This window comes from Pan paniscus, chromosome 14, assembly GCF_029289425.2.
Source record: "Pan paniscus chromosome 14, NHGRI_mPanPan1-v2.0_pri, whole genome shotgun sequence".
NCBI classification, from domain to species: domain Eukaryota; kingdom Metazoa; phylum Chordata; class Mammalia; order Primates; family Hominidae; genus Pan; species Pan paniscus.
In genome coordinates, this window is record NC_073263.2 from 23,866,412 (window position 1) to 23,879,801 (window position 13,390).

Consider the following 13,390-nt stretch of genomic DNA (forward strand, 5'->3'; position numbering starts at 1 on the left):
CAATTGCTGCCAAGGGTTTTTGCTATAACCTATAAAGCCATTTTGCATCTTTCTTACCTACTGCTATAAATGGAGGGGTCATGTCTAGTGCCGGCCTTCCAAAGATGAAATTAAAGTGCCTTAACTATCTCGCTTGCTCTTATCTTTCAGTAAATCCATTGTCTTCTCATCGTAAAATGGGGGTAATTACGTCTTCTTTGCTTCTTTGAAAATATAATTATAGTTAGATGGGAAAGCAATTTGAAAATCTAAGATTTCTAAGTGAATGTAACGTGTTATTCCTTTGGCGTTAAAAATACCACCCCCTCCCACAAGAAAAAATGTCATTAAGGCTCAAACTTATCTCTTTCTGCATATGTAAATATTTCCTTGTTCCTGCTTTCATCTCCTCAAAATATGGTAATTCATCTGGGATCCTATGCGTTCCCCTTACCCACTTAAAATCCTAGGACAGATAGTTGTAACACATAAAAACAGGCCTATGCAGGGTATTTTTGGTTATGACACATTAATTTTCATTTAAGGGACATTGGGTAATGAGATATAGTTCTGGGATAGTGAGATGCTACTTTTTTGACTTTTTAAATTGTAAGGCCTAAAATTTCATTTTTTAAGAATTGAAGCACAAGACTGATACCCTAGGATACTGTTAAGTGTTGTTATCTAACCCGGGAGTTTTAGATATTTGTGATATTGTCTGATTACAGACCTTTTTCACATTATACAACGGGTTTTTCTGATGTCTTGAAATATATTCACGTCACTCATCCATACTTCAGAATCAATACCTCACACTCATCCTCTTAATTGATATGTGACATATGTTACTACGTTACGGCTCTTTTAAATCATCTTACTTTACAGTCCTCTCTCATTTTCTTTTATGCATGTGAACATATGATTCTGGGGTCTGTGGGTTTTACCAGATTGCCCAGGGCACATATTACCAGAGCCTCTGATAACTGTCCTTCCCTGTCCCCTCCCTCCAGCAGTTCTACATCTAAGGGAAGGAACGTCTGCAAAGTTCTGTTTTCCTTCTGTAAAAGTACATGCTAAGTATGCAGGCTTTCCAGAGGAGAGGCAGAGGTTTTGAAGCCAGACAGACTGGATTGTGAAATAGGCCCTTCCCTTTTCTGGCTCTATTAACGTGAGCAAATCATTTCATTTATTTTAGCCCTGGTGTCTTAATCAGTAAAATTCTGTGAACAGTACCTGCCTCACAGGGTGGCTGTGAAGATTAAGCAAGGTAAAATGTGCCTGGCATAGGTCTGGCACCTCGTAGGCATTCAAAAATCGCAGTTTTCATTGCAGTCCTCTGTGGCATCAACTGCCAAGGTGTATTCCTTCTCACCTTGACCCCTGTATGTGAATTCTTTTGGTAGCCAGGATGTTGGTACCCTAGGAGAAAACTGGGGGGCTAGCTTATTGTATTTATATACATCTTCAAAAAACTTTTGGTATGCCCAGAGTCCCTATGCTTTAATTTTCTTCTGAATTACCTTGCTGTATGAGTTTCCCAGGGTTGCTGTTACAAATCACCACAAACTAGGTGGCTTAAAACAGTGGACATCTGTTCTCTCACCATTCTGGAGGCCAGAAGTTTGAGATCAAAGTGTTGCCAAGTCCACAGTCACTCCAAGGTGCGAAGGGGGCTTCTTAGCCTCTTCCAGCTTGCAGTGGCAACTGGCCTTCCTTGGTGCCCTTGGCCTGTGGATGCATCACTCCAGTCTCTGCCTCTGTCCTCCTGTGACTTCCTCCCTTTCGTGTTTGTCTGTGTCCAAATTTCCCTCTGCATCATAAGGATACCAGCCACTGGATTACGGCCCACCTAACCCAGGGGGGCCTCATTTTAACTTTATTATATCTGCAAAGATCTAATCTCTAAATAAAATCTCACAGGTACTGGGACACTTGCTATTTGACTATACTTCCTTTAGGTTAGGCCTCTGAATGGATATAAGAGAAATCAAGTTATTTTGTCTGAATCTTTCATTTTTCCTGTGGTTAATAGTTTGCTTTCACTGTGGTTTCAGAAAACATTTTAAAATGTCTCACTGGAGGTAACACAGCCTATATTGGCTTTTTACTTTTGCAGAGTAAAATATGAAATCTTATAGGAAGAAAACATGTAATACTAAGCAAAGCACTTTAAAATGTATGCGGCGTGGCCAGGCACTGTGGCTCACACCTGTAATCTCAGGCCTTTGGGGAAGCCAAGGCAGGTGAGTTGCTTGAGCCCAGGAGTTTGAGACCAGCCTGGGCAACATGGTGAGTCCCTGGCTCTACAAAAAATAAATAAGCTAGCTGGTGTTGTGGTACGTACCTGTAGTCCCAGCTTCCTGGGAAGCTGACATGGGAGGGTCACCTGAGCCCGGGAGGTGGAGGCTGCAGTGAGCTGTGATTGTACCACTGCCTGGGCAACAGAGTGAGACTGTCGCAAAATAAATAAATAAAATAAAATATATGCAGAGAAGCAAGAGTTAAAAGGGCAGCAATTCCACTGAAAAGTCTGTTTGTATACAGAGGTTTATGACTTGGGTATGAATTGCCCATTTTGGAGCTGATAGAGCTCTGGCTGGATTGTTTGGACTAGGGCAGAGCTCTGGCATGGCCATGGGAGAGGGTAGGTCTCTATGATGGTGTTTTAAAGTCAAGAAAGACTCTTTAGAGGACATGGCTATGCCCAGCTGCATGTTTCTTTGGTGCATCCATGGGCCCCGGCAGCCCACGCCGGAGTCTGAGTTAGGCTCTCACTTGTTTGAGAAGGTTGTTTGATGGGACATGTGTGTCTACAGTTCCAAGTAGAATCACAACCAAACTACATTCCCTGGAATGAACCTGGGTGGTATTTCAGAAGTACATAAACTTTGCTTAAAAAAAAAAAAAATTCCATTTTAGAATATCCATCAAAGTTCAAATTTGTTTCGTAAGGAATTTAACCGTCTTTTGGCGAAGAATCAATGTTTGAATGTGAGCTTAAATCTGAGAGTTTTCCTCTATCCTTCTTTTTGTACTTTTGCTGGGAGTAAAATGGACATTTCAATTTTGTGTATTATACTGTAACTAAGTTTTGCTATTTTTAGAATATGTGGTACCTTTTAGAGGGAATGTTTTCTCCTTTTATATCTTCATTGGAACTGTATAAATACTGAACATAGAATTACAGTTGTTTCTTTTTTTTTTTTTTTTAGACAACAGTTCTTGCTTTGTTGCCCAGGCTGGATTGCAGTAGTGCAATCATGGCTCACTGCAGCCTCCACCTCCTAGGCTCAAGCAATCCTCCTGCCTCGGCATCCCAAGTAGCTGGAACGACAGGCACATAAAACTGTGCCCTGCTATTATTTATTTATTTTTAGATGAAGTTTCACTGTGTTGCCCAGGCTGGTCTTGAACTCCTGGGCTCAAGCAATCCTCCTGCCTGAGCCTCCCAAAGTGCTGGGATTATAGGTGTGAACCACTGTGCTCCGGCCAACAGTTGGTTTTGTGTGCTCTACTGTGCTGACTCTGAGGCATGATGTGTTAAAAGAATGATCCCGAGTCCTGCCCCCTGCTGTCTACTGACCTGCTTGGAGCTCACCTGCCTGTACCCAGCATCTGTCACTGCCTGGAGTAGTTCCTTACTTTTGGCATTACTGAGAAAAGGCAGAGTGCGTGTCACGTAAGTGTAAAACCAAAACAAACCAGACCCCAAAAAACTAACTAAAAATAGAACAGAACAAAGGGCTGCACATCCATTTGTGAGTAGGTGGACAGTTCCCTGCCTGTGGTCTTCTTGTACTTCTGTTTTTCTAGCGTGTTGTTCCTGAACCTATTTATTACAGGGCAATAATGTAATTGGGTTTATTCTCACTATGTACTTAAGTTGTCTGTGCCATTTGATTCGGTAATTTAAACTGTCTTTGTTTTTCATGTGTAATAGAGAAAATAATATTAACCTTTTCATGATTTCTCTCATATTTTCCTATAGTGGTGTTGGGGAGGAAAAAAACGTTTCCTCTACACTCTTTGACTCTGTTCTTAAGTCCTGTGAATTTTAAGGCCTGTGAATTAAATTGACAGAAGACAGATTAGCAAAAGAAAAGACATGTTTATTCACATGCCTGCGTTTGTGCGTGTCTCTGTGTGTGAGAGACAGAGTTCATAGAGAAATGTGACTCAGGCCGGGTGTGGTGGCTCACGCCTGTAATCCCAGCACTTTGGGAGGCTGCGGTGGGCAGATCATGAGGTCAGGAGTTCGAGACCATTCTGGCCAACATGGTGAAACCCTGACTCTGCTAAAAAAATGTATATATAAATTAGCTGGGCGTGGTGGTAGGTGCCTGTAATCCCAGCTACTCAAGAGGCTGAGGCAGGATAATCACTTGAACCTGGGAGGTGGAGGTTGCGGTGAGCCGAGATCACACCACTGCACTCCAGCCTGGTGACAGAGTACGACTCCATCTCAAAAAAAAAATAAGTGACTCAAGGAGGTGGTTAGAATTTAAGCAGTATGTGGCATCTTACTAGGTGGGGAGAAGAGAACTTAAGGGAAAACAAGTGACTTTTAGGAAAGATAAATAGGCTTTCAGGAAAATACATGAGTTTTGTGACAGTGTCTGTTTGGGTGTGGATTCCCCTCTTTACCCTGGTTGCAGGCAACTCCCAGGAGGGGATTTGTGACAGTTCAGTTCTTTTGAGAGGCTCTGCTTTTAGGCAGATAACAGAGGTCACTCTCTAAAGCCTTCAGCTCAAAATCATTTGTATGCTATTCTGGGTGCCGTCAGTGGAGAGAGAATTAAAGGTGGCAGCCCAGGCAGGAGGGATCTGTGGACAGCAGCAAAGGGGAAGTTGCTGGAACCTGCACGGGATTGTCTTTTGAGCAGAGGTGACCTGGCATTGCAGGAAAACTTTTGGAAAAGAAATCACGAAGCCCATTGTTTTGTGTCTTTGTTGCCACTGATTAACTGTGTGGCCCTGGGCAAGTCACGTCACTTCTTTAGGTCCCAGTTTTCCTGATTTGAAAAATGAGTGGTTGGAGTAAAGTATCTATAAACCCCACACTGTGCTCTTTGCTCCACATTCACTTCTTTTTTTTTTTTTTTTTTTTTTTTGAGACAGAGTCTCCTTCTGTCACCCGGGCTGGAGTGCAGTGGTGCAATTTCAGCCCACTGCAACTTCCACCTCCCGTGTTCAAGTGACTCTCCTGCCGCCTCAGCCCCCTAAGTAGCTGGGATTACAGGCACCTGTCACCACACCTGGCTAATTTTTTTGTATTTTAGTAGAGACAGGGTTTCACCATGTTGGCCAGCTGGTCTCAAACTCCTGATCTCAAGTGATCTGCCCATCTTGGCCTCCCAAAGTGCTGGGATTACGGACGTGAGCCACCCGCCCGGGCTCTGCATCCACTTCTTCATGGCACGTGGCCTCAGTGAGCATTCAGACCCTCAGGCTGGAAATGGCGAGCCTGGGGCCCGGGGTCTCTTGTCACTGGCTGGAGGTGTGCCTCCTTTGCCTCTACCAGCCACCATTTTGGTTTCTCAAGGAGGGAGCCGGTGGGCTGCGGCACCAGCTCTGTGAGCTCCCAGGGACTCCTGCAGTCATAGTCTGCCTTCTCTGGTGGTTCTGGTTGTCCTCCCTGTGCCCATGGCCTGACTGACAGCCCTTTTTGTTTATATCTGTAGGTAAGGTTCAGGGGGGGAAGACGGAGGGCATGCAGGCAGGGCTTACAGGCCTCCACTCCTGCAGGTCTCTGACGCAGCCCTCCTCTCTGGCCAGGCTTTGAGGGGTCTGCTCAGACAACTGCTCTCTCATCAGGCCTGATCCCTGGGAATGGTTACTCCATGGCCCAGCTTTTTCAGAGCAGCAAAGAACTCCTGCCATAAGAGCTGTCTCACCATTGTTGCGTCTCATCCTTCTAAGGACCTGCTGTTTCCCAGGGAATGGCTGCAGAGCCAGATCACAGAAGTTAGGTGACTTGCCTGAGATTGCACTAGGTCTTGGGCCAGACACAGTGACTGAATATGTCTGCTCGATTCCCAGCATCATGTGCTTTTCTGGTACATTGTGTTGCCTCTGAAAAATTATCTGAAAAAATTAGAAGGTGATGCCTCATTTAGGATCATAGACTCTTGAGCTGTGGGATTGTCCAGTCCAAAATCTGAGATCCAGAAAGGTCAGTTGTGACTTGTCCCAGCTCACACAACTAGTGAGTAGCCTAGTCTAGTTCTTTGAATCCTCGTTCAGTGCTCGCCCCATCAGACTGCTGCCTGGAGGCTGTTGGTGGGAGCCAGAGGCTGCTCGAGTGTTGGGTCCTGACAGCCCTGGACTTAGTCCTCTTAAAGCACCTTCTATTTTTAAGTAGTGCACGTTATTGAAAGAAGTGGGTAGAACAGCAGTGGATAGCATTACCCATTCATTTCTTCTCCTGGCAGGTCTTTGGCCCCCCATGCTGTTGTTAGGTATATTTTGGGGGACACCTATGATAGTTATGAAGTTCATTTTACTAATTCATGATGGTGCTGATTTTCTTTTTTTTTTTTTAAGAAAGAGCCGTGCTCTTTCACCCAGGCTGGAGTGTGGTGGTGCAACTGCAACTTTTGCCTCCCAGGATCAAGCAATTCTCCTGTCTCAGCCTCCCAAGTAGGTGGGACTACAGACATGCGCCACCGTGCCCCGCTAATTTTTGTATTTTTGGTAGAGATGGGGTTTCTGCATGTTGCCCAGGCTGGTCTTGAACTCCTGACCTCAAGTGATCTGCCTGCCTCGGCCTCCCAGAGTGCTAGGATTACAGGCATGAGCCACCGCATCCGGCCAGTGCTGATTTTCTTAATGCCTTTTATCATAGCTCATCATTGGTCACCAAACCACTATTTCAATTATGGTTATTGAAATATCAGCCTAGAATCAGCCTATTGAATCAGCCTATAATAATAGATTTGGTTATTTTGATTAAGGTTTAGTTGTGTCTTCATGTTCTAGTACACAAATAACTGTTTTAATAAACAAGTAAGTCAAGAAAACCCGAGGCACGGCTGTGGTGGTGAGAGGGAATGTATGGCTTGTTCTTTCTTTAATACCTTCCTGGATATTGAGCTCACCTGACCTGTTCGCATTTGAAAGGTCGTCCCTGATGGCCCCTGGAGGCGAAGCTCATCACAGGATGAGGAAAGGACAGAGGCACAGAGAACCCCCAAGAGGAGATGGGGCTCTGGGAGACGGCCAAGGCCTCGGCCATTCTCTGACTACGGCCAGCTGGCCAGCCGCAGTTTGTCTATTCCTGAAGACTCGGTTGCTGCAGACCCCCAGAAGGAAGACCGTGTGGACGAGGACCCCCAGGCAAGCATGACTTCTGCCAGCCCTGAAGACCAGAATGCTCCAGTGGGCTGCCCCAAAGGAGCCCGGAGAAGGCGCCCCATTTCCGTGATAGGTGGGGTCAGCTTGTATGGGACCAACCAGACAGAGGAACTGGACAATCTTCTGACCCAAGTAAGATCTGGTGTGCACTTCCCCAAGCCAGCAGAGGCCCTCCAGCTTCCTGCCTCTATTCTGTCTGCACACTAAACTGGATCTGCTTTTTCTCTCCCGTTCTCAAGGGCGGCATCATGTACTTAACCACCTTTTCTTCCTGACTGTGTGAAAACATGCATGAATTCAGACTAACCACCTGACGTTTGGATGCCTTTTGCTAATCTTTCTTTCCTGGGATCTCAAATAGTACATGAGACTCATTTGCTGTTTGTTTCTGAATAACCTGAGATTCTAACCAGGGAAAGGTAGCAGGGCATATTTAGTAAGACTCCTGAAAGAAGTAATTGTTGAAAAAGACAGTATTGTTCATTGTTAAAATGTAAAGATAAAATGTAAAGAAGAAATAGTTTTTTAGGAGATGAGAAAGTATTTTGTTTTCTACCATTTTCTTATTTTTTTTTTGAGTTGCAACTTTGCAACTATTAATAGTTTGACAATGGATTAAACACTTAGTACTGGCTTCTTAGTATAGTTTAGTAATTCAACAAATATTTATCTGGGTATCCAGTGAGCACTTTGAAAATACAAAACATTTAATTAAAGACCCTATCTTGGAGAAGTGTATACTTATTTGGGGAGGCTAATACCCTGGCCATGGTAAACATTCACAGAACAATATATGAGTAATATATATGCCCACTTTCATTTTTAAAACCTGGTAGCTGATATCATAAGTAACCCATAAAATTATCTTAACAGGGAACTCCTATGGAGTACTAGTACTGGATTGTATACGTTTACATTTTTCCTGTAAAGCCCCACACAATGCCTTGTTTATAACAAGCACTCAAAAACTCTTGCTTAAATAAATTGAATTGATTTCTTAAGGTTAAAAAATTAAGTTGCAGAATATCATGAAAATGTTAAGAACCTTTTGTCTGAAGGTGCTCCACTGTTGGGAAATGATTCTGTACTGAAGCAAATTGTCACGCATTTTAACTCAGAACAATAGTCCAGGATGCTCCACAGCCTTAGAAAGGGTTTCACTTCAGAGCAGCCAAAAGGAATGTGCGAAGTAATTTTCTGTACTATAACCTAATGTAGGGAATTGAGTGGGAAAATTGTAAGAAAACCTAAGGAATTACATAAGCAGGATATGCATGTAATAAACAAAAGAAGAAAAAAAGAAATCTAAAGAACGTATAAAGCAACTGGGCCTTTGATTAATAGTTTTAGGGATCGCTATTATAGAAAACCAGAAGGGCATTATAAGAGAGACCTGGGCAACTACATGGAAAACCACTTCTTTCAACTAAAGCTCCACTGCCGTGTGAGTTTGGGTAAGCAAGGCTTGCCTTCAGCTCCACAAATCCTTACTGAGGGCTCATCTATGCCAGGCTCTGTGTCAGTGGGGAGGAGTAAAGGAGGCTGAAGAAGGATGTGAGGATCACAGTTGGCCACCCTGGCCGGGTTTGGGCCTTGTCCTGGCTTCCTCCAGAGGCCACCCCTGGGAAAGTATCTTCTTACCCTTGTGACCCTGCATCTGTGTGACAACTCCACTGCTTCCTAAATGTGCCTTCATCTTCTCAGAAGCTTCTTTTTCCTTAGTGTGACCTATTGGCATGTTGCAGACAAGTGAGATGAAACATGAGGCTGCAGGGTGCGGGCCAGTAAGCTGATCAGGATTGTTAAAAACTGTAGCATCATGAGTTGCCACTGGGCTTCGGTGCAGCCTGCAACTCGTGGCAGGATTGGAGAAACCATTTCACGTCTGTGAGTGGCTTCGAGGTGAGAGCGCTATGCGTGTGAGGTGCTTGCAAGAGCTGCCACTTCCTGGCACCTCCTCACAGATTTTGCTTTCTTTTTGCAGCCGGCTTCCAGGCCGCCCATGCCTGCTCACCAGGTGCCACCCTACAAGGCTGTGTCGGCCCGGTTCCGGCCCTTCACATTCTCCCAGAGCACCCCCATTGGGTTGGACCGTGTGGGACGCCGGCGGCAGATGAGAGCATCCAACGGTGAGTCTCAGAGTCCCTTTCCTTTCAGAGCTGCTATGGGCCCATCTGACTGTTTCCAGCTAACCTGAGGCAGCAGGTTCTGCACCTTCGCGCCTCCCTTGGGCCAGGGCGAGTTTGTCTGGGAGTGAGGACGGCTCATCTCAGGAGAATGGTGCATCATTTGCTGTCTGGGGTAGATGCTCTGTGTGCCAGGCTGGTGGCTCTAAGTTTGAGAAGTTTGCCCCTCCTGTGGTGTCCGTGTACATACATTCCTGCATGTGGAGATCCCTAAAGAACCGAGACCCAGGCTAGAAATCCGAGATCAACACGTCAGCAGGGTCAGTTTCTTCTGAGGGCTGTGAGGGAGGGTCTGCTCCAGGCTGCTTTCCTTGCGTCTGGTGCCCTCAGTGTTCCTTGGCCTGTAGGAGCATTGCCTCATCTCTGCCTTCATGTTCACATGGCATTCTCCCCTGTGTCTGTCTGTGTTCAGATTTCCCCTTTAGGCTTACTGCATGTGGGCCCAATTTAGTGACCTCATCTTAATGTGATTATCTACCAAGACTATTTCCAAATAAGGTCGCACTCATGGGTACTGGGGGTTAGGACTTCACCATCTTTTGGGGGGACACGATTCAATCAAAAACATATACCATGTTTGTAACAATATGCAACGTGTACCCATATGGCAGAAGATTTTGAAAGAACAGGCAGAAATAACAGTAGCATTGTTAGGGTGGTAGGAATGTAGAGCACTTCTCCTCCCACCCCGTACCTGTGTACACACAGCCTTTCCCTGCTTTCTGTAACACTGGTTTTTGTTGTTATGTTAAAAATGTTTTAATTTTAGCGTTCTTTTGTCGAAAAGCAACAAAACCTAACTCTGGCTGTCTTAAGCAAGAAGGGAATTTATTGGAAGGGGGCCAGGTGTGCCCAGAATTGATGGGATGGCTGGGGAACCAGGCTAGGGAAGGGACGGCATCCAGGCTCACTCCTGGGAGTGGAGGAGCCACCGGAAGGTGTGTGATGGGAGACTGGCCATGGCACTGTCCCAGGAGCTAGTGAGGTATCCAGTGAGCACTTTATCTGGGTATCCAGTGAGCACTTTGAAAATACAAAACATTTAATTAAAGACCCTATCTTGAAGAAGTGTATACTTATTTGGGGAGGAGTTATAATAAGGAGTTAACTTATTAGGAGTTAGTGACTGTCTTTCTGTCACTCACCCAGGGGTTCAGGTCCCAGGATGGAAGATTCAGCTGTCCGAGCTTAGGTGATATGTCCACCACCTGGTGGTACTGGAACAGGAAGAAGGGTGGGGTGTCTGTCTCCAGGGACCCTTGCCTTCTATATGTGAAGACAGGCCAAGTAAGTATTTAACAGAGCAGACAGTACTATAAAGAAAAATAAAACAGGATAGAGAGCATTCATTTCCAAAGAGTGTCATTCTAATGACACTCTAATGAACAGGATGCACCTGTTCCATGAACCCTCTCTCTCTTCCCTAGAGGGAGACACCCAGATCCTCATCAGTGGCAGCAGACACCTCCAAGTCTAGGACCTCTTAGGATAACTAGTCCTCCAGTTCCATGCAGTGCCTCTTCAGCGTTGCTAACCAGAGGCAGATTTAAGCAACACATCCCTACCAGAATGGCAAGGCAGGGAAAGGAAGGAAATAGAGAATTTGGGATGCTGTGGAGAATAAAACGTCATGCAAAGTTTACATTTCAGCATTTGAACAGATTCCATAAGTCAATATGTAGGATGCACCAAGGCACCAGTGACGGCCCTGCAGAAGATGACTTTGGGTAATGTGAGGAGTAGGAGCAGGTGGGGGAGATAGCCTCCTCTCCAAGGAGGTGACGCTGGGGACAGGTGAGTAGGAGGCAGTGAGGCAGAGATCCGAGGGAGGAGAAGTCCTAGCCGAAGGAGCACCAGAAGCCCAAAGACAGGCAGGAAACATGATGTGTCTGAGGTTCAGCAAGGAGGCCACAGTGACAGGAGCTCAGGGAGCAAGAGGCAGACGAGGATGTTGCAGGCTGGGAGGTGGGCTGAGGCTGGAAAGGGCTCTGCAGGTCATGAGGAGGCTGAGCTTGTTCTAAGTGTGGTGTGAAGCCATTGGCAGCAGGAGCATATTATGTTCCGGTTTATGCTTAGAGAGGGAGGGCAGTTTGTGGGGGGAAAGGAAGAGGAATGGAGATTGATTTGAAGGCGATTGCATTAGTCCGTTTGAGAAATATGGTAGCAGTGACCACAAAAGCCATCCCCATTTTCCGTGGGTGCTCATTTTCCCAGTGGTACGAAGAGGCAAAAATGGCCAGCCTTGGTTCTGATTCACTGTGGCCAGGACTGTGAACTCTGGAGGAAGTACTTCTCCCTTGGGCACTAAATTCAGTTTCAACAGAGCAGAGTTCCTAGGTGGGAAGAAAACATTTTGCAAGTATATTATTAAGTAATCCTAAGAAGCCGCTTCTATGTTTACCCTTGGTTTCCGGCCCTGCATCTTCTGCTGTGGGCCAGCCTCTCCAAATTAGTCACTGCTTCAGAGCTTGCATCCCATCCAGGGCAGTATGGCAACTTCTGGGTGTGTCTCCCAGCTGCCTCCGTAACTTCATTTTTATTTGGTTGTTATTGGGTGTGATGGGGTCATGTGCTTCCTTCTCTGTGACGTTCTGGGCCTGGATGGCGTGTGAGATGCTGCGACAGGATAGGGGCCTTCTAGAGGATCCAGAGTGCAGGAAAACAAATGCAAGCCCAGCATAAGTGGCCCTTCCAGTAGGGACAAATCACCACCCCCTCTATTATGAAAAGGCCCCACTGCAATCAGCTTTCCACAAGGGGCTGTCTGGTTCCTGCGGGGAACCATATCATCAGCTTTGTTGAGGGGAAGGCCCAGACTTCCTGTGGTTTAGCCCAGGCTTGGCATCCATTTTTGCCACCATGGCCTTTTTCTTGCTTGCTTCTTTTTTTTTTTTTCCTTTTTATGAACCCACTGAGCAAGTATCAAGATGACTAGGAAGGAAGACTGGCATCTAGCTGCACATTGGGACAGCATGTCCACATGATGATTGATTAGCCTCTCTTGCAATAAGGATTCATGTAGGATGGACATCATCTCATGCTCTACGGGTATTCTGATGTAGCCAGTTACACCCCTTCCCCAAACCCATCCTCAGCCCATATTGTTCTTTCCACATTCCTCCAGGCCATTCAGCCAGGCCATTAGCTCCTAACCAGGAGTGCACACGAGCTAAATCCTTGCCTTGCCAAAGCCATCTCTCCTACTCAGAAAGGCTTGGGAAGAGTATTGCTTACATTTGCTGCCGGGAGTTTCCCTGTCCTGAGGACACAGTCACCAGGCTGATGGTAGGAGTTCTCTTTGAGAAGCTACGAAGAAGACTTGTAGTAGGATGCCTACCCTGAGGCTCCCTGGCTCTGCTCCATCAAGAGGCCTGAGTCTGGGAGTTGAGTGAGGGCCCTCCCTTGTCTTCTCTGTCATGGTGGCTCAGGTCGGGCTCTGCTTGCCAGCCCTGGAGAGTTCCTCCTACACAGTGTTGTGGTACCTTTGTGGAATCACTCATCTGTTTTGTTCCTAGGGACCCCGAGATCAGTTAACAGCACAACCAGAGATTTCACAGGTCAAACCATTCAGATGACCAAGCTGGCCCTGCTGTGTGGTATAGTAACTATGCCCACCTTTTTCCCATGACAGATGTCCCACCCCCATGGAGGACCAGGTCTGCATTGCAGTGGAACCATCTCTCAGCAGCATCTCTGGCCTAGAGAGATTAGCAGTACATTAATTATAAAAGCTGCTGTCACATGGGGGATGCAGCCCAAGGGGTGGTGAGACTCACGTGATAGACCATCTCTAGCATTTCCATCCCAGTCCTGGAACTCCTTCCTTTCTATGCACTGAGCGTTTTAGGTTTACATACCAACAAAGTGCTAGA

General features: G+C 46.0%; 1 protein-coding gene across 5 annotated transcripts in view; it reads left to right on the forward strand.

Moving 5' to 3' along the window:
* The window catches only part of SPATA13 (spermatogenesis associated 13), a 328,520-nt gene that overhangs the window by 264,293 nt on the left and 50,837 nt on the right, over positions 1-13,390 (forward strand). For 3 of the 5 annotated variants that reach the window (XM_057299639.2, XM_063595919.1, XM_034936461.3), the window contains 2 exons: positions 7,099-7,464; positions 9,317-9,461. In XM_057299639.2, coding sequence (XP_057155622.2) covers positions 7,099-7,464; positions 9,317-9,461 — 511 coding nt within the window. Of the gene's footprint in view, positions 1-4,402; positions 6,619-7,098; positions 7,465-9,316; positions 9,462-13,390 lie in introns of those variants that run through there. The other 2 variants (XM_063595920.1, XM_034936464.3) reach the window with 2 other exon arrangements.